A 27,599-nucleotide genomic window follows, 5' to 3' on the forward strand; every position below is an offset into this window, starting at 1 on the left:
ATGCCATGAGATTTCATGGGGTCCAGAGTCAATGTTGAGGACTCCCAGGGCCACTCCCTCCTGACTGTATATCACTGTACTGCCACCTCTGGTGGGTCTGTCCTGCTGGTGGGACAAGACATACCCAGGGATGGTGATGGAAGAGTCTGGGACGTTGGCTGAAAGGTATGATTCTATGAGTATGGCTATGTCAGGCTGTTGCTTGACTAGTCTGTGGGACAGCTCTCCCAATTTTGGCACAAGTCCCCAGATGTTAGTGAGGAGGACTTTGCAGGGTCGACTGGGCTTGGTTTGCCGTTGTCGTGTCCAGTGCCTAGTGGTCCGATGCCGGGTGTTCCGTCTGGTTTTATTCAAGATTTTACAACTGAATGGCTTGCTAGGCCATTTCAGAGGGCAATTAAGAATCAACCACATTGCTGTGGGTCTGGAGTCACATATAGGCCAGACCGGATAAGGACGGCAGGTTTCCTTCCCTGAAGGACATTAGTGAACCAGATGGGTTTTTACGACAATCCAGTAGTTTCATGGCCACCATTACTGATACTCGTATTTTAATTCCAGATTTTTATTTAATTAATTGAATTTAAATTCGCCAGCTGCCGTGGCGGGATTTGATCTCACGACTCCGTATCTGTATTGATACAGATCAAACCTTTTCATTGTCATGGATTTCCCCAAACCCAGAAAAAGAGGTTTACTTGCAGTTTGGCGATCATTTTTTTACTTCTCAATCCAAATATAGTTTCCAACTCTCAATACAATTCTTGGCAATGTAAATCCTTACTGTTAGTAAATAAAGACATTGGCCCAGAATTTGCTATCAAAATAATGGTGAGGCCACCGGAGCTCACCGCTGTTCATGCGCAAATCGCACAGCAACTTCAGGCGAGAGCAGATGCACAGTTAAACGTGAGAATCCGGAAGTTGCTGTCCGAGATGCGCCGCTCCACCTAGGATGGAGTAGGAGAATTCAATGTATTCTTAGATCATAACTATTTTGCCCTAAAAGATCATCACTGTGAAAAATTTAAAGCAAAGGTTTCAACTCTCTTTCTTTCTTCCATAATAATTAATGCTCTTATGAAAGAATATTCTGTTCTTTCCCCCTTCAGACTGACAAGTCATAACTTTCTCCAGCTCAACATTCCTTGCTGGCTGCTCACTCAGGCTGAGCATAACAATGCTATGTTTGACTCTGAACTGACCTTCAAATCTCACATCGAGTCCATCACCAAGACTGCCTAATTCCACCTCCGTGATGTCGCCTAATTCCTACCTTACTTACAATGCCATTCAAAATCCACAACCGCAACTTCAATCACCTCCAGGCTCAATTTATTTAACTCTCTCTTCCCAAGCTCCATTAAAAAAGTGGACAGAGCAATGTCTTATGAACTGTTGCCATTCATCTGCCAATGTCGCCAACAGTAATTTCTTGTCCATAATCTCCTGTCTCAGACAACCATCAGGTAATCACCGCACATCACGGTAACTGTTACGTTCTCCAGAACAAAAGTGGCAACAACAGCAAAAAAAGTGATCTACTTTGCGCAATATGAAATGCGTTATTTGCAGGGAGTTATAATAGGAAAGAAATCCAGGACATATCACCAGGAGCAAAAACTGGTGATATTAGAATCGCATCGATGGTGACCTTGCTTAAGTACCACTGCTTCATGTAAAAGTGCTATGAAGATGAGAAACTATCTACAAGAAGGAATAGAATCATTAAGCAGACTGATTTTAATTCTAAATGCCATGTCCTGTTGAGAAAGTCAAGTGAATGCCTGTTGAAAACAGTACTGGACATATTCAGTATAGTGCAGGGCACAATCAATAACATTGTAATAAAGACACATAAATAGACTGCTGGCAGTGGAAGAGAGTTCTCCTTGATTTGTTGGGGATTCTTTCCCTCTGTTAAGTGAAAGTAGTCATTCAGCAGTCATGGAGCTCTTTTTCTGCTTTAAGGCACCACAGTTCATCATTTTGATATTGTCACTCCCAATGAAGGGAGAAGGTGCACCAATACATGGCTACGATGCTCAGTCACACCCATCTGGTATGCCTGGGAAACTGCAAGTACGTATGGGTAATGCTGTACCTTCATCCTCATTGAGCCAATGGAATTCACACATACGCCAAGATGTGCACATTTATTTTCATACAAACATGATTTCTGCACCAAGAATGTAAGTAGGTTTCAGCCTTGGCACTTAAGTAAAGTCACCATCGATTCTAATATCACCATTTTTTGCTCCTAGCGATATGTCTTGGATTTTTTTCCGATTATAACCTCAAAAGGTTGTTTGTTCAAGCCACTCTAGAGATTTGAGTACATGTGCTAGGCTGACACTGCAGTGCAGTGCTCACTGTCAAGGTGGTGGCTTTTGGATGAGACGTTAAACTGAGGCCCCATCCACCTTCTCACTATTCAAAGAGATGGCGAGTTCTCCTAGTGTCATGGCCAATATTTATCTCTCAACTAACATCACAAAAACAGGTTATCTGGTCATTTATCTTATTGCTTTTTGTGGGACCTTGTGTGCAAATTGCCTGCCGCATTTCCCTACGTTACAACAGTGACCACACTTGAAAAGTGCTTAATTGGCCGTGAAGCATTTTGAGACATCCTGAGGTCATGAAAGATGTTACATAAATACAAGTCCTTTATTTCTAACACTGATAAACCAAGGGAATGTTTCATCTTCATTACATGATGAATTCTAAATATGCATATAATAAAATTAACTTTAGCCTTTCACTAAGCTAGGAATTGTGTCTTTTGAAAATCTACAGCACTCATACCGTGCATCTGTATTCAATTAAAAAGTGGCATCTATTACGTAATTTAAGATTTCAAGTTACAAAATTCTCATTTCTGCATTTCAGAATTTCCGTTGGATTTGTAATAAAATGGACAGACATTAATCACTAGGGATGCAGCCATGTGGTCAGATATGTACATGAAGTGTTACATAGCGGAGCATCTATCAGCCTTACCGTGAGACATCATGTCACTTTCATAGTTCACCACTAACCCTTATCAATTCATTTCCATTCAAAAAGACATGCTTTTCACAAAACTGCCACTTAATTCTAATATTTAGAATTCGAGCGGGCGCATCATTTTCTATTCTGAGCTCATCAGGAGCACGTGTGCAGGACGGATGTTGTAAATCTGAATAGTTTAAGTCGTATCTAGATTTCTGATCTATATGTGGCTTTTTGAAGTAAATGTTAGGACTGTTCTTCAATTTTAGGAGCAAACATTTGATTTGGAACTTGCTATATTCTGTAATAAGATGAGTGAGTGCTTCACCCCCTTTGGCAATACCTCTCATGGAGATAGGAAATATTGCACTAATGTCCACTGTGCCTTTTCCCTGCCTAACGATTCAATAAGGAGGCATTGATGCACAGCCTCTCTCTTCAAGATGCAAGGAAGTCTTGCCAAGAAACATCAGCCTATGATCACAGCCGCATCTGCACTGTAACACCGGTTGACTGCAAACAGATGGCAAGCTGTAGAAACCCTGTTGAGCCGACAGGAGCTAGTTAATCAGGGATGCATAGCTTACTGACAAAGATGATGTTGTAGTTTGTGTGCAATATGTACCACTGTTTTAGATATAATGTGCAACAGATACAGGCCATGTTCTTTCACTAATAATGCTTTTGTGTCTCATTCAGCTTTTGAGGCACATGACTCAAATTTGGATCAGCAAAATATTAATTGACAAACATCTCATCCAAATTACACTTTATTTCTTTGATTTATGATGCATGTGGTGACTGGTTCATCAAAACGTTGTCTATGTACTTGCTGTGAAATTTGATTTTGTTTATCTGTTTCTCTGGTTAATGAAAGCCCAGTGCACATTAGCTAACAAGAGAACATGTGAGGAAATAATACAGGTCAAATAATGTTTAGATAGCTCCAGATTTGAAATTAAAAGATAATTTCATAATTCATCCAATTTGCATTCTGAGTTGCTGTGGTGCATGACCAAAATATTGGCATAGGATGGGATCAACAACTACAAGAAGGTCATATACATACAAATATGAATTTCTAAAAAAGTTTAGCAATTTATAATGGGACTAAATACAGTGAAAGCCGACAATAAAGGTATAGCCAGTATTACTAAGAATTAACAAATAATTGGTATTAAAAAATTGGCTTGTTCATAATGCTCTTGCTAATCAACATAGTTAATATATTAGTGTTACACTGGAAACTATTATTCCTGCTAAAGAATTCTCTGCTAAAGTACATATCCAATTCCCTTTTGAAATTTACTGTTGAATCTGCTTCCTCCACCCTTTCAGACAGTGCATTCCAGATCGTATCAACTCGCTGCGTAAAAATATTTCTCCTGATTTCCTCCCCGATATTTTGCCAATTATCTTAAATCTGTGTCCTCTGGTTTCTGACCCTCCTGCCAGTGAAAATAGTTTCACCCTATCTACTCTATCAAAACCCCTCATCATTTTGAACACCTATATTAAATCTCCCCTTGACCTTCTCTGCTCTAAGGAGAACAATCCCAGCTTCTCTAGTGTCTCCATAAAACTGAAGTCCCTCATCCCTGGTACCATTCTGGTAAATCTCCTCTGCACTCTTCTGACATCCTTCCTAAAGTGTGATGTCCAGAATTGGACACATTACTCTAGCTGAGGCCTAACCAGTGATTTATAACAGTTTACCATAACTTCCTTGCTTTTGTACTCTATGCCTCTATTTATAAAGCCCAGGATCCCGAATGCTTTTTTAACAGCCTTATCAATTTGTATTGCCACCTTCAAAGATTTGTGTATGTAATGTACATGATTACTTTTCCTTTGGCAATCAATCTCTTAGATTAAACTTGGTACTTGGGGCATGTGTTTCATTGAAAACTCATTATAGGTATCTGCAGTACCTGTTACTCCTGCAGGCGACACTGTGATAGGTATTTTCAATGTTAAAGGTACCATTCTGTGTGACATACAATAGTTACTATTTTATAGTCAGAACATGTCACCCCATCCTTGCACAATTCATCACTAGTTTCCCAGATATTGCTCAAAATGCTTTCTGAAATTATTTTCATCATTTTTTTAGTAATTGAAATTTCTATTGTCCAAAATAAGGGTTTAAACAAAACAAAAAAGTTCAAAAATGTATATTCCACTACAATATGATTATATTTTTCCATTGAATTGTCTTTTGTGTCCTTTAATGCCTTCATTAGATTTTACTTGAAGGCCTCAGCCTCTCCCAAAAGCTTGGGCTTGGATTTATTTGCCCAGTCCTGTGGCTCTGTGTGCTGAATTTAGATTATGCAGTCTGAGCATGTACAGTATACCTAATTCTAATTTCTCAGGATGCATCAGTGCTGTTCAGCCAATTGTACTGATGCAATAGTTTTCTTTAGCTTAGAGAATCATAGAATCATAGAAGTATACAACATGGAAACAGGCCCTTTGGCCCAACATGTCCATGTCGCCCAGTTTATACCACTAAGCTAGTCCCAATTGCCTGCACTTGGCCCATATCCCTCTATACCCATCTTACCCTTTGCTCAGTAGTTTTTTTTCAAATAATTTTGATAAACAAGAGGACAAATTTCAAAAGCTTGGAGGTAATTTTATAGTCTTTTGTTTAAAACATAGAGGCTGGATAGGTGTGTGAAAAATAAATGACTGTGTTCCAATGGCACACCTGTTGTAGCTTTTGTTTTATATTCTATAAACTTTGTAAAATCTATTAAAGTGAGGTAGGGACAGAGACTCGATTCAGTAAGACAGAGATTGAGAGAGAGAGAGTGTGTGAGAGAGAGAGAGATTGGTGTTGGGAGGAGTGAGTGAAAGACTGTCTTTCTTCAGTTAATATTACTTCAATTTTCCAAAAAAGCACCAGTTACATTTTGAAGCCAACTAATTATCTTTACTTCTTGTGTCTTGCTGACAGACAAGATCAATTCTAATTGTGTACACCAGTGAGGCAGACATTCATATTTCTAACACCGATGACAGACAGCCAGACACCTCTTTTGTTTTAAATAGGAGTTCAATTTTGAAAACAAACAAAGCCTCTTAGAGGGAAACCAATAGGAAGGGCGGGTAGGAGAGAAAATGGTTGAGTGTGAGGGGTTGGTCTCATGGGACCCACTCGGGGGAGTAAGTAGGAGTGGGGGAGAGGGGTGGAGGGTTAGGCATGAGGTGTATCACAGTGGAGCAAGGGGAAGGGGAAAATGGGATGAGTGGGTAGTTCAAAGGGGAAGATGCATGGGTAGTGATAGGAGTGAGGCAGTGTTATGAGGGGGAATGAGTAGTGAGAAGGTGAAGGTGTAGGGACACATAAGGAGCATGGGGTTGGGGGGAAGCATGGATGACTGGGGAAGGGGGGGGGGAAGGTAGCCATTGAGGGCCACATTTTCCCATCAACTCCAATGATAAATGCACACTCCAGCCATCGGAGGCTCCCGTTCCCAGCCATACCATGTCATGCCACCCATCACCTCCACCAAAAAGAAAATAAGAAAACGACAACTAGAGAAATAAAAAGAAGGGTTAAGAAGAGAGAAGTAGCAAAGAGAGACAGAAACAGGAAACTGGAAACAGGAAGAAACAGCAACAAGACGACATCAGAGACATGTAAGAGAGTAACCATATTCTCCAGCTTACCACGTGCAACGATACGGGAGATTGAATAGCATATATTGAAGGTCCAGAATAAAGCACACATTTCCTGTAATCATCACGCTTACTTCCTGCAACACTCTCCCAAGCATACTTTGTTGGTAACACCCCGATTCTTAAAAAACACTGTATCCTCTGACTCACTGTGACCAGTGCAGTGGGGGGTCCTATGTCTTTCCATTGAGGAAAAAATAACATATCCAGTTTTCCCTGGGTCACTGATGAAGAAAGCCTTTAGAGAAACCTCTCACGCATCAGAACTCAAACATATAACCAAAGAACCCAAGTCTAAAAGTATCACTAGCACCCCATGTACAAAATTTGTTTCTTTATGCAACTACGGTACGTGAGGGGAAAATATGTATTTATTTATCTACCTCTGTGAGCAACGCTATGGGAAATCAGTGCAAGATCAGCTTTGCATCTGGCTCGTGTGTATTACACATACAAAATGTCACACAAAACAGCCTGATAGGCTCAGGCAGAATGCTGCCACAAAAATATAACGGCCGGTAATTTCCTCGAGTGCAACCGGGAAGTTAGACCAGAAAATCCCATGCCCATTTTGCTGATGTTAAGTCAAAAATCAAGGAACATGGCCAGAAAAACTATTATGAGAGAAACAACTAATGGGATGTTCGGTTTTATAAAAAGAGAAATAGGATATCAGTCAAAGGAAGTAATCCAGCAACTACATAAAGACATATGAAAACATTGAATCAAGCATGACCAGTCAATGAAATTTACCAATAAATGAAAGACATTTGAATTGGTACAAGATGGCAGAATGAGGAAATATGAACATAAGCTGAGAAAAGGTAGGTGCAGGAGGGACATAAGGAAACAATACGTAACTGAGAGGGTGGTTGGTTTTTGGAATAACTTATCAAGGGAGGTTGTAGGGACAAGCAGCTTAGATCTCTTCAAGGTAAAATTAGACAAGTATCTTGAGGAGAAATACATTATCAGACACAACATTGAGGACAGCAGGAAAGTACAGTGGATGGGTCTACGGTCTCTTCCATCTTCGACAGTTTCTATGAAACCATTTTTAGGAACAAAATTATGATATTTTCTTTATACGAACATCAAAAATAAGATGAAACATTTGTTGAGGGAACTTTGAAAGCAGAAATAGCATATAAATAATCTGGTGATATTTACAAAGTGTAGAGGATGGAAGGCTGTCCAGGAGAGCATTGGAATAGTTGAGTCGAAGGAGACAGAGACATGGATGAGGGTTTCAGCAACAGATGGCCTGAGGCAGGGGTCGAAGCAGCCAATGTTAAAGAGGTGGAAGCAGGTGGAGAAGAGGAAATTGGGGGGAAAAGGGCAAAGGATGGCAATGGAGCTTCGAGCTTGGAGCTTGTCTCATCACACGGACTGCAGTGGTTCAAGAAGGCGGCAAAATCACCAACTTCTCAAGGGAGACTAGGGATGGGCAATCAAAGCTGGCCTTGTCAGCAATGCCCACATCCCGAGAAAGAATTAAAAAATCGAAGCAGCTGGAGGAAGAGCTGGAACTGGCCAGGTCTTCACTACTGGCAGTGACACCTGCACCAGATATCTTCCTGCCCCAGAGTGTTTCCTAGCAGGAGGCTGAAACTCTGCCCAGCAATTACCATTCCTCCTTGCAGACAGGGAAGTGAGGGAAAAGAAGGCTAGACCCATTTCCTACTGTGCCACCCATCCATTCCTTTCATTAAGAAACATATAAACAAGTAATAAGTTTTGATATATTTCCCAACATTTATTTGGACTGTAAAAAAAATACTGGAAACAAAATATTTTTCTAAAATTCCTTGTAGTATTGTTTTAACTTTTAGTTAATTTGGTATTTTAAAAAATATTTAATTATACTAGAAACTGTAACAGAAATATTAGCAATATCAATTTTTTTATACATTGCTCATATTTCAGCTAAATTTTTTCAACTTTCAAGTTGCATTTATTTAAAAAAACACAAAATTAAATCGCTTGATTAACTTTTTGTGCGAATTATGACTTTTAATAATGCACATGCCTTTGCTGAAATGTTATTTAGTTATTAATACTTATTTATTTCATTCATAACAACATCGACTCAGGGAATTGAGGCGAACGTTGTGTGGGGAATATGAGCCGAGAACAATAGGTCAAGTGACATTCATCATAGCTAAAATTGCCAGTTACACTAGTGCTACAGTCAAGGTTATTAATGGATTAGTGGTGCATTGGTCTAGTGGAACTCATTGAAGGAAAGAACTCATTAGAATCAATGGACTTGCAAAACCAAACTTGGTTTCACGAGAGGAAAGATTGGGATGGAATGTGATCCAGGTGTTTTTCACAGGTCATATGACATGTAAAAGTTTAGTGCTACCAGAAAGGTAATATTTCACGGGACTGACAGTGGGTGACAGTGAACTCAACAGCGATTTGCCGCAGACGTGTCTAAAGCTCCATAGACCTACTTAAGGTTCCTTTATGGTCTAAATTTCAAGTGGCTGGTATATTCTTGGCATGCATCGCTAAAAAGCTGCTCTAAAAAATCAGCTCCAGTTAATGCTTATAAACTACATCACTTACAATTTAATTCATGGATTCTTCATTTGATTTGGTTTAAGTAGGTTTTGTACTTTGTACAATACAGCTCTCATTTAAATTTTCTATTAATTATTTGCTTATGCTATGTGCATTTACTTTTTTTTATAGCATTTGTATGAATTTTGGGCCTTGGTCTAAACTACAATTGAAATTGGAGCAATACTGTGCAGAATTTTGCTCCTAAGATTATACTGCATTACCAATCACTGAAGTGAAGGATCACTGACTAATCAAGTGATTGACAGCATCATAAACAAAACAAAGAGGCCAGGCACAATATTCCTTCTTACCGTTGAACTATAAACAGAGATGGGTGACTTAATTAAGCATGATGGCTTGTCAGCATCGGGGAGGTGGGAGCATTTCATAGCTCATACAAGGTGGAAATTATTAATAACAAACTTACTTAATAAATCAAATTCATTATTACATGACATGCTAGACAGAATGGTGAACTAATTCCAGACACGTTGGCCTGGAAATTCAACCGCGCAACACCCATTTTTCGGGGGCTCAATGACCTCCTAAGCCTCCAATATGCCGGGCAGGATGCACCCGCTCATTACGAGCCGGAAGTATGCCGCCTGCCATTTTGGTGTAGGCCAAAAAATAAAATGGATATCCAGGGTCCAGGCCTCATACAGGCTTTAGACCCTTTGCATTTTCAAATAAGGGGCCTAGCGCCTGTTTGAAGCCCCCTCTGTAATATTGGATTGCCCTAAACAGAGCTGGCACCATGCTGCTTAACAGGAGGCAACCAACAAGGTTAGTGATTAAAATATACTTAAATGAATGTGGAGCCTGGAGGAGCAAGAGTGTTCCTCATGACCTCATATTCAAACCACGCGGGCTGTTGCCGGCCACTGCTCCCCATCGCCATCGCAATCTCGACGACCAACCCCCATCCCCCCAACCACCCCCCTGATCCTCTCTTCCACCCACCCCACTGATTACCGCCGCCATTCTCCCCAAGTGTGTCAGTTCAAGCCCAGGATCCTACTGTCAAAGCTTTTGCATTTTGTTAATTATACTGTCTCCCATTTTGTTGAATATGTGGTGAAAAATTGGCACTCGGCAGTTTCTTGCTGGATGAATTTCTCAAGCTATGTGGGATTCAATGGCTGCCGACCATCTCTGAAAGGACTTTAACACACTTCTGTCTTGCAAGAATTTACAGCATTCTCTTCACTCCTTATAATCTAAAATTATTGGATTCTTCTTCCACTGTGACAGCACATGAACGGCTACTATAGCAAGCCGTTAGCTCGTTCCTCTGCCAACTGACATTTTGGAACATTGCATTTGACAATGAGCTTGGCCCTTTTCAAAACAAACAACTCTTTGCACAGAACAATCATCCACCTAAACTCACTTAGCTACCCCAATACTGGTTCAGGATTTTTCCAGTCTCTCCACAAATTGCCTCCATCTTTTCTCCCTTTGTTAGCTTCCTCTTTCTCCTTTTCCTTTTGTTCACATCTTTTCTCTTTCTGTTTCTTTGCAGGCATGAAGGAGGAGAGGGAGGTCCTTGAAGACCCAAGATGGAAATCAGAAAAAAACCACACACAAATCATGAGCTGTGTCAAAATCTCGGCGCAGCTCAGTGGGCGATGGGGAGAGACACTTAAAATTACAGAGCAAGCCAATAAGTGCACCGGAGGCTTGAAGTGCAAACAGCTCAATGAGGACCGATTGTGGTCAGCACTGGGATGGTTGCAAAGATGCAGCCATTGCTGCAATGATCTCACCAAGCGCGTCAAGAAATGATACCTTTGAATATTTAAATTGATATTGTCATCACGGGCATAGAATAAAGGATCAAAACAATACTCTCGCAACAACTTGAAAAGATAGAGTGTATACACAAAATGAATTTACTCAAAATACCCTTGAACTGATTTGAACAATGATTGCATATTATATAAAATGAATTTCATTTTGCAATATAGCAGTTTTACATCAATTACCTGTATGACAGCTTCTCCAGGACTCATGTCAGTGTAAACATTCACTTTGTAGGAAATGTTTTGAAAAATTGGAGTGTTGTCATTTGCATCAATCACTAAGACATTGACAGTGACTGAAGTACTTTCTTGAACTCCATCAGAAGCAGTTATCTTCAAGAAACAAAGAAAGGAATCCATTAGCTGAGCATTCTAATATTGGCCAGAAAGAAACACAGAAAAGTGGTTTTCTGAAAGAAGCTGCCACTTTAAGTCTATAAATGTAGCATAACAGTAATCCCATAACAATGGTTACTTTCAACATCAAAACCAATTTAGCTCCTGATTTGGACACAATGAAAACAATTATCCACAGACGATCTTTACTGACTGCTTGGATTAAGTGTCGCTCCTATCATTTAAATTATTTTCATTTCCTGTCAGGTTGCTTACTGTATGATATGATCAGTGTACAAAAGAAACATCTTACTGTAAAAGTGTAGTTCTGCTGACGTTCCCGGTCAACTGGCTCACGTAAAGTCAGATAACGGGTTATTCCGAAAGGTGTCATGCCAAAAACTGTGATGAAGTCATTCAGTGAAATCTGCAGCCTTGGATCTTTTGTCTTTAGAGAAACAAAAGGTAAGGTGATCAGAAATTTGATTTCTCTTAGATTACCTTATTCTTTTCGATTACTAATAATGGAATGCAAAAGCATCAACTGTGCATAATCTTTTGACACAACTAATTGTGTTCATGAATTGCACCTCCAGTTTGCTGTGAGCAAAGAGCTCTCCGCTGTTCTTATATGAGCCTTTGCTATCTGACTTGTTTCTGTCAAGCTCAAATACTTCAACGTGGTCGTTTTACCCTGATACTGCAGAAATAACAAGCACCACTGTGGCAAGAAAAGACTTGGCTTTAAATGGGTCAGCTAAGCAGCTTCCATAAATGTATTCATTCGCATTCCAAATGGGTTGTAAGTGACCAATTATGAACTTCAATAAACCATTGCCAACAACAGATTGAGATGATTAAACAAAAACACATTTAACACTAGTGGGCATTTGCCCTGGGTTTCGACAGTCAGTGGCCAAGGTACACAGACCCAGAAGGTTCCATGTTCCACACCACCGGTTTGGCCTGAGTCAACTGATATCAGCAAAGGCAACGGTAGGGACAATATAATTGGACACAGCAGCCCAGGTTAGGGAAAAGGAAAATCATCCAGAGTTGCAACCCCTGATTGCTATATAGAATGGAAATGTAGATGCTTAGAAGTTGGGTAAAGACAGGATTTGGCTTTGTTGTGAATGCTGAGTGGTCAACAGATACTGTCAAGGCTCACATATGAATAATGGTCAATTCAACATGACAACAGAAGACAGCCAATGCCCATGGAACTGTCAAGAAGACAACACCGTCAAGAGAAGAGCAAAGGAAAGGAAATTGGCAAGAACAAAAAAAACTTATTAAAAACTGTGTCTGATGGGACAAGAAAGAAAGAAAGACTTACATTTGTATAGCATCTTTCACAATCTCAGGATGTCCCAAAGTGCTTTACAGTCAATGAACTACTTTTGAAGTGCAGTCACTTTTGTAATGTAGGAAATGAGGCAGACAATTGCACACAGCAAGGTCCCACAAACAGCAATGTGATAATGACCAGATTATCTGTTTTTTTCACATTGGTTGAGGGATAAACAGGATAAGCAGGACACTGGGGAGAACGCCCCTACTCTTCTTAGAACTGAACATTAGAAGTAGCATGAGTTATGCAACTATCATGCTGGCCGCATTTCATCTCTTTAAAGTACCTCTGTGTACTTTATCCAGCTACAATGCTGCTTAAGAACCATGCTTGTAAAGCATTTAATCCAATCTAAACTGTTCTTACAAACAAATATTGTTACATTAAGAATGTACATGGCAGGAATCTGTGCCTGAATAAATTTCCCTTTAACAAGCTGCTCATTAACTGGCTTGTGCTGTTCCATCAGAAAATTCTTTGAAAAGAGGCCAAAATAATTATTTTGGAGGAAAAAAATTTGCATACCCACATCAAAAGAATTGCTCTCTATAAATCCGAGCAGGTTATTCATCCTGAATAAATGTTTAGAGTGAGCTAAGACTGGGATTCAAATGCGCAACCTTCCGGGAGGGAGTCAAGCACTCAACCACTTTAGCCACCCAAACATCCCTCCAATTTTCCCTCTTTACACTTTTGCTGAAGATGGTATTTCACCTGGGGGAACAATTCCATGACCACTCTCAGCTGGTACTCAGCCAAGAGGCCATTTCTTGTGTGTCAGCTTAAACAGTACATGTCGGCAGGATACTCAATCATGAAAGGTATAAAGGCGCGTCTGATCCTGTCTTCTTCTGGTGTCTGCACATATGTACATGCTGTCAAGGATCACTGAGTCGCAATCGGTAGTAGAAACCCTCGCTTATTTTTTTGTTTTGCTTCTCCTTAGCCGAGGGACCCTAAGGCCATTTGTAGTAACTTTACCATTGCTCAGGCCAAGATCACCTAACTCTGCACCCAGTAGTGATCAAACGTGGGATCTACATGATCTACATGGATTGGTATCACATCTTATAGCAAATTTACTCTCTGAATATTTAAGGGAGCTCTAACGTTTCCAAAAATATCTCTATCCTATGAAGTGAGTCCCACTTGTTCTTTTAAAGAAAAATCACACAATCTCACACTTAATTCAAATGGAATAATTATAGCAACAGCTGGTCATTCTTGTTATTTGCAAATCCTTTAAAACTATTTTTAACAAAACTCGTACATTTAATAGGTTAAATAAACACACGGAAAATCACAGCAAAAATCATAAGCAGGGCACCTGATTTAAAAACACAAGAAATAGGAGTAGGAGTAGGCCATACAGCCCCTCGAACTCCGCAGTTCAATAAGATCATGGTTGATTTTTGACCTCAACTGCATTTTCCCGCCCGATTCCCAAATCCCTTGTTTCCCTTAGAGTCCAAAAATCTACCGATCTCAGTCTTGAATATGCTCATTAACTGATCATCCACTGCCCTCTGGGGTAGAGAATTCCAAAGATTCACAACCCTGAGTGAAGAAATTTCTCCTCATCTCAAGTCCTAAATGGCCGACCCCTTATTCTGAGACTATGCCCCCTAGTTCTAGACTTTCCAGCCAGGGGAAACAGCCTCTCAGCATCTAAGCATTTGCGTGAGGCCGGTGGATGCCTGCATCACTATGGGCACATTTCAGGCACCAACTTACCCTATAATGCCGAAAAGTCTGGTGTCTGGCTGGCTGTCACCTGGGTGGGTGGGGGGGAGGAGATTGTGAAGGATGGGCACCACCCCAGAGAAATGTCTGCATCTCCTTCAACCCTCTTAACAAGAGGGATGACATCTTTTTTCTTTAATTATCTTTTTCAGGGATCCCCAATGAACTCACTTGTATCCTTCTAGAGGCCAGTACACCTCACCAGATACAGCTTACCAGCATTCAGACTTATGCTGGGTCCCATTTGGACCAGGGAAGTGGGAAATCCCAGCATAACAAGTACCCAACCCTGGCCTCATCTCCTCCATGCAAGTGACCGGTGAGGGGTGTTAAAATTGGATAGCCATGTGGTGAAAGATAGAATACTAGAGCCTGGTCTTTAGTTGTTTCCAAGCCTTTATTCACAGAGATTCCCCTTACATACACAACACACCCCTAGCTAAGCTCTCCTATAAAAAGGGTACACTAAAATTCCCCAATTGATACCCACCACCTGAATACAATTAACACTTGTTGATATAAATCATACATTTAACAGGGGGAATGGCAGCAAATCCCAGATTAAATTGGGTCCTGGCATATCTGGGTCCTGGCCTATTTCCAAGCTGTTCTGCTGGACTGAGTTATGGTGGGAGTCTGCTGGAACAGCCAAGGAAATTCAGCACTATACATAAAACTGTTTTTCAAACATAGCAAATCAAACAAGTGCTGTGCACTTCAATAACCAGTGCCCTTTTTTATTGACTTACATTTAAAAAATCTAGTATTAAATCATTTTTTAAAATCATCTCTTCAGATTCTCATTTGGTTCAAGCTATTGCAATTAAAATATTAACACAAGTGTACCACCAAATTCCCCAATAATTTACTCCCAGCCAGCAACCCCCCCCCCCACTCCCACAAACACAATGTTTTATAGTATTTAAACTAAAGTGTGTAAAGAAACAGTTTAAAAAGATGAAATGTTAAAGAGAGATTTTTGGATAAAATTAGTTTTTCAAATTGGTAATACATAAAATAAGGACAGCTATCCAAAAGGAAGCCTTTGTTCAGATGGAATTTTTCATAGTTGTGAAGGCCAGACTCTTATTAAGCATCCAGATAATTTTTTCAATTTAATATGTGGCCATTTTCACAGCCAATAAGAACAGCCAGTAAGTCTCTACTGACGTTAATACCCCGTCATCTGTTAAAGTATTCAGCACGCGTATTCTCAATCAGTCATGATTATCCTCAATTGAGTTATCATACAATGTTCTGCTTGTTGGAAAGCTGGACTTTGAAAAATGTGATTGAACAGTAGCTGAAATTACAATGAAACAGTAAAAAAAACGATTACCATCTGTCATGAACCAGGGAAAAGACTTAGCTGAAAAAGCTTGACCCGGGGTCTCATTTGTCAAATTAACCTGCCCGTCCTTAGTTGTCTGCTACAGGACAGTGGTCATCCATTATTATTTAATTAAAAAGCAAGGTCTTACAATGTCAGCAACATACCAGGGCAGGTATATATATATATATATACATATATACTACTAAAAATTCATGCAGGTGGAGGGAGGAGGGAGGGGGCACAAAACCTAGTGTAATAAACAATTCTGCTAAAACAAAACTGCAAATACAATCATTTGGCAATCAGAGAAATTTTTAAAAATTCACTTGACAAGAAGCAAAAACATGCAACAGATAAAATATCTAACAAACACACAAACACACACAGATAAAACAGCCCTAATTACGTACAGGAGTAGCACCTGATGGCACCTACAAATAAACAGACAAACAAGATTCACACAAATGGAAAACTGATTCCATGAAGATGAGATTAAAATATGCATCTTCAACATCATAAAACCCATTATGAAGTGTTACAGATGGAATAGGTTCTGCAGTGCTTGGAGGCCAATAAAACTGTATGCCTTTCAGATCTCATGGAGAGTGCTTTAAAATGAAAATAAAGCAAATGTTACTGCAGATTTGGTGACAATTAGCATTTTTTCACAAATGATATCTATCGTTATTTTAAAGTCCAAACTACGGGATATATACTTACAACCAACAGCAGCACTCACCTCCTCCACATCATTATCCAGGGCTACAATTCTTAATGGTGTTGTTAAATTCCGACTATCTGAAAGGGTTGTTCCCACTGGAGCAGACTCAACAACGAAGCCTTGGTAGGTGACTCGTTCAAAGTATGGGGCTTGGTTGTTTTCATCTAGAACCTCTATGTGCAAATTGGCAAAAGCTGGCAGTGGATGTCTGTTGTCTTGTTCTGCCTAGTTGAAAAACAGAGAATCACGTCCCATTACTCATGGCTAGGGACTGACTGGTCAGTAAATTAAACTTAACGGAAAACAGCTCACTGAGGTGCTAACGTGCCTCAAAACAGTAGCAGTAGAAATTTTGCCTACCACTTGGCAGGTGAGTTTGCAATGTGAATCACTTTATAGGTTTTTAAAAGTAATGATGGTGACAATTTCCTGCAGATTAATGGGCATTTTGTTTGGAACGGTATAATCAAGCTGCAGTTCACCCCTAAGCAAAATATGAAAAAAAATGCCTCCTGTCACCATGTTCAAAATCCATTTATGATGAAAAATATTAATGCGTTCTACTAGAAGTAATCCTGGAGCTTATCCTGCTACGTATAATCAATGTGAATAAGCAAACCAATTAGATTGAAGTGGCTTAGGCACCAGGTGAAAAGCTGAAATGCAAAAAAAACCACACAAGGTGTCCATTCTTATCAGCATTAGCTGCAGATGTCAAATCACTTCTTTAAGAAAGAAAGGGAAAGGACTTGCATTTATACAGTACCTTTCATGACCTCTGGACGTCTCAAAGCGCTTCACAGTACAAACTCCTTTCTCTTACCATCGATTCCATCCCCTCCCTGGCCAGTGTCTCAGGCTGATCCAGGCTATTCGCCACCTCGGCATTCTATTTGACCCTGAGCTGAATTCCCAACCTCATATCCTCGGTATCACAAAGACTGCCTACTTCCACCTCCGTAAAATCTCTCACCTCCATCCCGCCTTAATTCATCTGCTGCTGAAGCCCTCATTCATGCTCTTGTCATCTCCAAACTCGACTATTCCAATGTTCTCCTTGTCAGCCTCCTATCTTGCACCCTTCATAAATTTGATCACATCCAAAATTCTGCTGCCCATATCCTAACTCGCACTGAGTCCCATTCACCTATCACCCCTGTGCTCACTGACCTACTCCCCGTGTTCAAATCTCTCCATGGCCTCACCTCTCCCTATCTCTGTAACCTCCTCAGCCCTACAACCCTCCAAAAACTCTGCGCTCCTCCAACTCTGGTCTCTTGTGCATCCCCCACTTCCTTCGCCCCACCATTAGCGGCCGTGCCTTCAGCCGTCTACACCCTAAGCTTTGGAATTTCCTCCCTAAACATGTCCGCCTCTCCACCTCTCTCTCCTCCTTTAAGATGCACCATAAAATCTATCTCTTTGACCAAGTTCTTGGTCACCTGTCCTCAAGTATCTTTCTTTGGCTCGGTTTCAATTTTTGTCTTGATTACACTCCTCTGAAGCGCCTTGGGATGTTTTACAAGTTAAAAGTGCTATATAAATGCAAGTTGTTATTGTTTGAAGTGTAGACACTGTTGTAATGTAGGGAAATCTGGTAGCCAATTTTTTAGGTCCCACAAATAGCAATGAGATAATGATCAGATCATCTGTTTTAGTAGTGTAGGTTAAGGGATAAATATTGGCAAGGATCCCAGAAGAACCCTCCTGCTCTTCTTCGATTAGTGCCATAGGAGCTTTTACGTCCACCTGGGGGAGCAGATGGGACCTCGGTTTAACATCTCATCCGAGAAACAGCACCTCAAACAGTGCAGCACTCCCTCAGTACTGCATCGGAATGTCAGCCTGGAGTGTGCTCAAGTCTCTAAAATCTGTGTCTTTAAAATAGCAGAAACACTGGTGATGTCCTGTTTCTCATGTGCTACATTTTGAGTAACTATACTGAAAGGTTTTCCTGTACAATAGTACAAAGTACATTTCCACAGTAATTTTGAAGTACCTGCACAAGAGTTTCAAAAACATCAGTCGACTTTGCAACAATAATGTTGTTACTATAAAAGCTTCCATTCCCAAATATTATGAAAAATTGTTTGTCAATGCAGAAGGCAGTAATCATCATCTCTGCAATGGTTTCCATATTTTGCATTCAGCTCACATCAAACATTACCATTTCTATTTCTGTGCTTATTCTCCATGGAGGATCTCCCTATTGTGACAGAGGTTTGGCATGCATGCATTAAAACATTTTTACTCAGAATGATAAAATTCTAAATCAGATGTCCCAGTAGCTTTGGCACTGGTGCCTGGGAGTCACAAGTTTGAATCTCAGTTTTGACAATTATTTTGAATCCACCTACTCCCATTGAATGCATGCAATCAGTCTTGATCAGTCTGTTAATTAGAGCATTACGCAACAGTGGAGCAATTCCACTTTGAAGGAGGGCAGAAGAAGAAAAAAGATGAACAACACAACAGGAAGGGGTGCTACATTATCAGAAGCCAAGTTGAAAAACACAGGAAGGAATATTGTAATATCAGAGGCCAACATGAAAGATCCTACAGTAGTATTCAAGGAAGAGCTGGAGTTCTCCTGGTGTCCCGACCAACATGCTTCTTTCAACGAACACATCAAACAAACATCTGGTTATTAATTTGCTGCTTCTGGAACATTACCGTGCACAAGTTGGCTGCTGCATTTGCCTGATAACAGTGACTATGCTTCAAAAAAGTAAATTAATTGGCTGCAAAGCACGTTGGGATCTCCTGAAGATGTGAAAGGTTCTATATCAAAACAATTTCTTTCTTTCTTAGTCCTGTGGCATAGAAACACATGAATGATAGGCTGTAGCGAAGCTTGCAGCCCAGACTGCCTTACTTTACTATTTTTGATGAAAGCTCTTTCCTAAATCTAAAGCACACTAATAGATCTCCTGTGGCATTCCTCATGGTGGTCCAGAGCCTGGAACACTGTTCCTGATGCTCACACACTCAGCTCAGGAACTCTGATGCCAGGTGTGAAATAGAACCCCACTATGGTCGCAACTCAGATGCTAACAATACTCCCAAGTGGATTCTAATGTTTAAATCAACGAGAAAAAAGAAAATTGCTCGTATTTGATGACGCTGCACAGTCACGGACTGGAGTTATATCCACTGGTACAGAAATGGTGTGGTAATAATGGTTTTCCACTTCCAGCTTATTTCTCTCTACAATCATACTGGTCCCATTAAGTTTTTTTTAAACTCTGAACTGATTTTCGTCTGGTCTCCTTCACCTTCAGTGATATTTCTCCAACAAATGGCAACCACTCCCTCTTCTCTGCTTTTATTCATCTGTCTTGCTTAGTTGCAACTCCAGTCAATTTTCAGTATCACCAGAGCTGTTTTCATTTAAATACAGGGTCTCCATAAAGGTGTTCTTGTGGTGATTAGCGCATCAAGATCATCGGAGTCACTGACAGGAAGTCGCTGAGGGACTTCAAGTTTGACAAATTCCCAGAGCGTTACATGTAATGGACCATCAGAAATGTGACGGACGGGAAGTGTGAGAATTCGGAATTTTATAATACGAGAAAGAAAGGGAGTTAAACACACACATGTGGAAGGAGAGCAACAAAGAGGCAAATGAGCCAGAGGATATGCCAAGAGTAAAGGCAGTAGGTGTGACTAGAAGTGAAGGCAATAGATCTGGCTGGAGTTTGCAGTGCTTCATTAGATGTTCGCCTGGCTCAGGTTGTGCTCCCACAAGTAGTCTACTGCTTTGTATTCAACTCTCTGGTGTTCCAGCCAGAGGCCAAGCGCTGACTTCCATCTCCACAATAAAGGAGTTGGAGACTGAGGTAGGGAAGCAGCAGACTGGCAGTCAGGATAGGTAGGGACGGCTTTTTAAAATAACATACAATGTTCCACATTGTTATGGAAGCCAAGCACACAGTTGGCTGCCAGTCACGGTAGTCCAGTAGTTTAGCACAATTACAACAGTCTAAGGGATGCTTCAAAAAATGTATATAATTTTGGGCTAGGGGCTGGGGTTGAGATGTTCATGAAGCCCGAGGGGTTGCATATTGGGAAGCTGTTGAAGTGATTAGGAGATGGGAGGATAATTTTCTGGATAAGTTTATGATGCTCAAATAAATATGGGGGGTGGGGGGGGGGGGAGGTGAAATCAGAAATTTGATTGGTTTCTTCATTTTTTCATTGGCTGCTTTTAGACTGATTAGTTTTTAGTCAACAGAACATTTGAGGCGGTCAGCATGGTTTGCAGATCAGAGAATCCGCTGCGGATCGCCCTTGAATCATGGCATTCTTGAATTTGCGGCCCCTTTTAAAATCAATAGCTATAAAATTGAGGAACCGAGTCTCTCAATTTTGAAACTTAATACAACACAATCGGTCCAAAATTCCAGGTGAAGGAAATGCAGTGAAGCAGGATTGCCCACTATCTGGAGACTAAGATGTAGACCCTGTCCCAAATTATGGGAATGGGCTATATTCCAGAGTCAGGACAGCTGACCTGCACATGGACCTGTTGCAAAGAGGTGCCCACTCCAGACAGTCTGATGATGAGTGTCAGGGCAGGCAGAAGACTCGTCTACTCCCTCCTAACTGGAATCTCCCAGGTAAATTAGATGGGGCAGTACAGTGGATCCAGCCTATATTTACTCCTGTGACAAACACAATTTTGTCATAGACAACAGATGGTTAAGAAATAACATTATGTTTAGATGGATGTTAGAAAAGATCAAAGCTCTAATTTTGGTTCCTCTGAGGCTTTATTTTTCCAATCAAGAACAGGGTGTTAGCAAGACCATAATGGAAAAACTTACCGCCATTTTTGAGACGGCCAATGCTCCCACCGTAAACAGTCGAAAGCTTCATTAGAGCATGCAAATCAGGATGCAATGATATCGTTAGGACCCTAATGCCATTTTGCTTTAGTACAGCATGGAGCCTGTGGAGTGCTGGACCCGCCCACTAGTCATTGGCGGGGGGGGGGGGGTACAGGCCTGAAACGGCCATTTCCAGCGTGATTTAAAGGGACACCCACCAGCAATTAGTCACATTGCTGGAATCTTTTGGGAGACATCTTTGATTTCATTACGCTGTCGTTTTTAGATGGAAAACCGCTGTAGTTTTTGTTTGAAGTTGCTGCAACACCTCCAGGAAGCTCAAAGAGGTACTGGCTATTGCAAAAAATGGGAATCATCTTGGCTGCTCCATTCTAGCTGGAGGAAGAGGAGCAGCAGCAACAACGAGGAGGACCACATGGAAGGTGCAAGGGGTCCGCAGAGAAGGGAGGGGCAGCCCGCATGCCCAGCCCACAGTGTCTACAGACCCAGAGTCACCTACCTCCAGTTTTCTCGGGATCAGTGTGTAAGGAGGCTACACTTCTCCAAGGAGGCTATCACAGACCTGTGCACCTTTTTACAGCAAGACCTGTAGCCCACTGGCACAAACGGCACTGCATTGTCTGTAGCAGTAAAAGTAACAACAGCGCTCAACGTTTTTGCAACAGTTTGCAACAAGGGATATTAGTATTCGTCAGTCTGCATCATCCATGCCTGCATCAGACAGGTGACTGATGTCGAGTTTGCAGAAACCATTCAATTCCTGACTTTCCCCACGGACACCCGGAATCAGCAGGAAAGGGCTCTGCGCACAATTGCACACATTACAAGCTTCCCGCAGGGCTTCTGCCATTGAGCCAGCTGCTTTCATGAACCATAAGGGCTTTCACTCCCTTAATGTTCAGCTGGTGTGTGATCACCACTAGCATATCATGCAGGTCTGTGCCTGCTTTCCTGGCAGCTGTCATGATGCTTTAATATTGTGTCAGTCCTCCTTTGACCCAGCTCAGTAAGTCAGAGGCTGGCTGCTTGGTGATAAGAACTATCCCTCTCAAACCCATGCTCACCGGCTGAAATGTAACCAGAGCCACTGGACCACAAGAGCCATCATCGAGCAGACGACTGGAATGCTGAAAACAAACCCCAGTGCCTGGACAGTGTCTGTGGGCTTTCTGCATTACAACCTGGATACATTGTCCTGGATTGTGGTTATCTGCTGCATCATCCACAACTCTGCTATGCAATGGGGACAACAAACAAATGGAGCCTGCATTGGGTGAAGACTTTCCTCCACCCGATGAGCACGACTCAAATGACAGTGCAGATGGTACAGAGGCAGGACTATGGAGGGTCAGTAGGCACTACAGAAACACTGCAGACAAATTAATAATTCCAAATGATATTACACATTAATGGATTATACTTATGCAATAAAACAAAATAATCTTCCAGTTGTTAGCCCTCAGTGCCTTTCGTAAGCGGTCTCTTCCGTATTCTAATGCTCCTATGGAATGGTCCCCAGTGGCTTCACTATGGGAAGTGGAAAAATTCCGTGGCTCAAATGAGTGATCTCTAGAAGGTCGGCATCTCAGCTGCTACTGGGGCAGTCTGGCACAGTTGGTTTTCAGGGTGGGCATTGATTGAGGGGATGACAACCAAGCAGACGTGCTGTCATCCTGAGAGAGGGCAAATGTGCCGCTCCCAATACTACGAGCCTGCGGCTCAGCATTCCCACTGTGGGAGAGCAGACTCCAGGAGACCTTTGATGCGAGTGAAGCCTCCATCTATTCGGTCCCCCAGCCTGTCCAAGGCAGAGGAGAGGGTGGAGCCTGGAGCCTGCATGGTGCAGGCCTGAGAGTTGCTACTACTGATGCCAAAGACTCCTGGAAAAAAGGGGCTCAGTTGCAGTATCCATGAAGGTGACTACCCACTCCATGGTTTATTGCAGACCGTTGACATCTTGCTCCAGAACCCCACACAAGCTGGAAGCAAACTCTCTGACATGGTGTAGCAGCTCCCTGGCAAGCAGTCCAATGCCTCGAGCAACTGCTGATGCACATGGAAGATTTTTTTTACATAAAGGCTGCGTCCCTAACGTCAACATCTTTCTCCTTTTCAGCAGAGCTCAGACTCAAGCTTTCTCTCTGCCAAGCCATCTCCTGGGCTGTCATTTCCACTAGTCACCAGCCTCGCCATCTCCGATGCTCAGCATCCTCTTTCTGCCTATTATGTCCATGGGAGCTTTCTCCATTGGAGTGAGGGCTTTGATGTTGGCTGCATCTTCTTTCATTCTTGTTCTCTCCTTGTTTTCACAACCGCTCCCCCAACCCCAACTCACGCAAGAAGAATGGGAGTGAGTTAGTGCGTGAAAAAATTTTGCAGATGTGTGGCAGCTTCAGCTACAGTGTGCATGATGAAAGGGAGAAGCAGCAAGTTGTGAGCAAAAGGAGGAGATGATTGTGTGCAAGAAAGTGGTTCCAGTGTGAATTGTGAAAGCAATTGGGAGAACACTGAAATTCATTCCAGTTGTAACCAGATAAATGCAGAATGTTGTTTGTGTCGGTTCTGAGGGCAGGTGCAGGTGTTGCATGTTGGATTGTAAGAAGGAGACATGGTGCAGTGTCAGATTGTGATTGGAGAAGCATGTGCTTTGGCGGGGGGATTGGAAGTGCTGGTATTGCAGGGCTTCATTTAGAGAATAAGACAGATGAAGAAAACATTTTCATGTGTGCTGTCTGAGAAAAGTCATTCCATTTTTTTCTGGCACTTCAGCCAGGTCTTTGGAATTATGCAGCAGGCATTCACATGCTCAGCCATCTCTTTGTATGCCCGTTGGCTGCATTGCCATCCAAAGCATAGAGGAGCTCCTTCCTGGCCCACATCTGCTCCACTAGCACTTCCATTACAGCATCACAGAAACAAGGTGCCCTGGCAGTAGGTTTTCTTCTCAGAAAAGGTGAAAAATCACACTTCATAAACATTGGAAAACAGAAATTGACAGATGAAAAAAGACCAAAGTCCATCTAGTTCACCTTCTGCCATCCTGGTAGTCCCATAATACAACGATAATGGAGTTGTTGACTAATCATAGCAATCAATCTCCATCAATTAGTCTACAACAGAGCCAGACATGACACGAGTAAATTACCAGTGGTGGAGAGTTTTGGGAGCCATAAGTCCAAAGTCACCTTTTTCCTCCAAAGCATGCTACACTTACTGTATGTCATGTCTCAAATTACTCATATACTGTATCCCAAAATCTTCAACACCACTATTAAAAAGAAACCTCTGCTTTAAGAGGTGCAAGCTCGCTTTAAATACACATCAGTGCCGTCAGATTGCTCACCCCCCACCCCCCGACAATAGCAAGCTACCTATCAAGTGTAGTATTATCTTTATTCCATGTCAAGCTACTTTAGTGTAATTAATGTGTTGAGTTAAAATTAGATTGCAACAAATATTTTAACGAGTGAATTCAAGCCAAACTTCAATTACAATGGATCCAAATTAACTTCATTAACAACTGTGCTTTTAGGGGGAAATGCACAACATGCCTACAGGTTTCTGTCTAATACAACTGCCACCTTGACATTGTATTTCATGTAATGGAATGTTACAATTACATGACAGAAAACACTTAAACATCTAAGAATATAATTTAATGTTAAACCATGTGGCAAAATATCTACCGAGCCACATAAATAGAATGGGATGTTCGTATACATTTAAAAAATAATTAATCCTGGGTAATATCATTAACCAACACACATAAAAAGAGGCAAAAGTAAAAGACTACATCGGTTAGAGATGACTGAAGAGGAAATGAGAAAATGATTATTGATTAGCCAAAATAGCTAACTAATCTGACCACAAGCTGTAAAAAAAATGACTGATGAACCGAAACAATGAGAGTCAGATTTGTTGATCAGTCTTGCATTGAAACAGCAGCTGTCTAAAAGTTAATTAAATACATTTGCTCTGATAGCTGCAGCATTAGTTAATTAATGACTATGTAAGGTTGCACCACAAATATAAGCACTCATCTTCAAGATGATTCTTCTTTTTCTATTATGTTTTCATTCAAACCACTGTATGGGACCAATACCAATACTGTTGTTTTAAGCAATGAAAAAAATTCTAAAATATTTTCAACTTTACAACACATCAAACACTCGTTTGATTATATAGCAGGTAAAAGCATCAGTGTAAAGTGTCTTATTTAATTGAGACCTAATGAAATGTCGGAGGTAAGCTTACTTGGATTATGCTTCTTCCTATTCTTCCTCTTGAAAACCATCTATCCCTTTCTGTTGGTTTCTCAGTCTCTGTCATATCTGCTCAACAACTCAACCTTCTTCAACAGGTTCTTAATGTCCTGTTTTCTCCTCCACCAAAGTTTTTTGTCTTCTGTGCTCAAGAACACTCCTGGTCACCCTTGCTATATTTATAGATCTCTGTTCTTACTCTTTCTCCCCCTTCCCAAGATGATGGCAGGGACCCCTTGTCCTCACCACCTATCCCATCAGCCTCCACGTCCAATGGATCATCTTCTGCCATTTCTGCTAACTGAAAAGCCCCAAGTTTCTCCAGTCTATCCTCATAACTCAGATACTAGGGATCTGCCTTGCGTCTCTTCTCTGCACTGCCTCCAGCATTTGAATGTCTCCCTTGCTTCTTAGTGACATGAACTGAACAGTACAGTTTGATTACGACTTGCTCTGACTTGTAGTCTACTGTTACGGTTATGTAGTTCAACATTTTATTGACTTTGTTGATTGTTGCTCTGCATTAGCTGGACATGTTGAGTGTTGAGTCTACTGAGACTGCTAGGTCTCTTTCAACTTCATCCTTAGTTTTTTCAACGCCATTCATGTAGTACATATCCTGCCCAGTTATTACCATGTTGTAAAACATAACAAAGACTTCCTACAGTCTGATCATCATAGAAGTCTGCTTGCCAATCATTGCAGTTAGAGCTTCTGCCTCAACATTCTTGATCAGACAATTCGATTGGCATCAGTGGCAATTTACTTCGCTCCATGCTAACAGTAACAAAGATTTTCAACTTAACTTGCCCTTCAAAATCCCTGGCTCCTTTTGGTCTTAAACTGCTATATAGCATTTACCCCCATTTGAAGACAATTTACTCTTTTTATAAAACTAAGAAACACACAGTTTCTCAGCACCACAAATTCCATTTGACTCCTTAAAGCCTTTCCACCATCTACAAGGCACAAGTCAGGAGTGTGATTGAATACTCTCCACTTGTCTGGATGAGTGCAGCTCCAACAACACTCAAGGAGCTCGACACCATCCAGGACAAAGCAGCCCGCTTGATTGCCACCCCATCCACTATCCTAAACATTCACTCCCTTCACCACTGGCGCACCGTGGCTGCAGTGTGTACCATCTACAGGATGCACTGCAGCAACTCGTAAAGGCTTCTTCAACAGCACCTCCCAAACCTGCGACCTCTACCACCTAGAAGGACAAGGGCAGCAGGCACATGGGGACAACACCCCACCTGCATGTTCCCCTCCAAGTCACACACCATCCCGACTTGGAAATATATCGCCGTTCCTTCATCGTCGCTGGGTCAAAATCCTGGAACTCCCTTCCTAACAGCACTATGGGAAAACCTTCACCACACGGCAGCGGTTCATGAAGGCGGCTCACTACCACCTTCTCAAGGGCAATTAGGGATGGGCAATAAATGCTGGCCTTGCCAGCGACGCCCACATCCTATGAACGAATTTAAAAAAATTGAAACTATCAGAAAATGAAAAATAATTTAAAGTGCAGAGTAAATACATAAATGGAAACCATTAACGCTAAGTATTATGGTAAAATAAGTTTCTATAGCGCATAACATTTACTTTTATGTAGCTCCCAATCTCTGCCGAGATGGATATTTTGTGTTGCTATAGATAAATATTAATTGCATATTATCCCAGTTCCTTTCTGGCAATATTGTGTATTCAACAGCACACTTGACACATAACAATAATTAATTTGAATTTACCTTAATAACCAAATCAAATTTCTGATGAAAATCCCTGTTTATTGGCCTTAGGAGGTAGAGCTCCGCGGTGATATTATTCAGAGAGAAGTACTTAGCATAATCCTCAGGCGTACCTTAAACAAAACAGTACAATTTGTATGATTCATTTCCTCAAAGTGATTGGCATAGCATTTAATACTGTCAATT

At 41.2% G+C, this 27,599-nt stretch overlaps 1 protein-coding gene across 1 annotated transcript in view; it reads right to left on the reverse strand.

Annotated features, from left to right (window-relative positions):
- The window catches only part of pcdh15b (protocadherin-related 15b), a 591,688-nt gene that overhangs the window by 348,354 nt on the left and 215,735 nt on the right, over positions 1 to 27,599 (reverse strand). Inside the window, exons 9-12 of the mRNA XM_068002764.1 lie at positions 27,414 to 27,526; positions 16,563 to 16,769; positions 11,707 to 11,841; positions 11,241 to 11,390 (exon numbers count right to left, since the gene is read on the reverse strand). Of these exons, the coding sequence (XP_067858865.1) occupies positions 11,241 to 11,390; positions 11,707 to 11,841; positions 16,563 to 16,769; positions 27,414 to 27,526 (605 nt within the window). The remainder of the gene's footprint in view (positions 1 to 11,240; positions 11,391 to 11,706; positions 11,842 to 16,562; positions 16,770 to 27,413; positions 27,527 to 27,599) is intronic.

Source organism: Heptranchias perlo, chromosome 21 (genome assembly GCF_035084215.1).
Source record: "Heptranchias perlo isolate sHepPer1 chromosome 21, sHepPer1.hap1, whole genome shotgun sequence".
Taxonomy (NCBI): Eukaryota; Metazoa; Chordata; class Chondrichthyes; order Hexanchiformes; family Hexanchidae; genus Heptranchias; species Heptranchias perlo.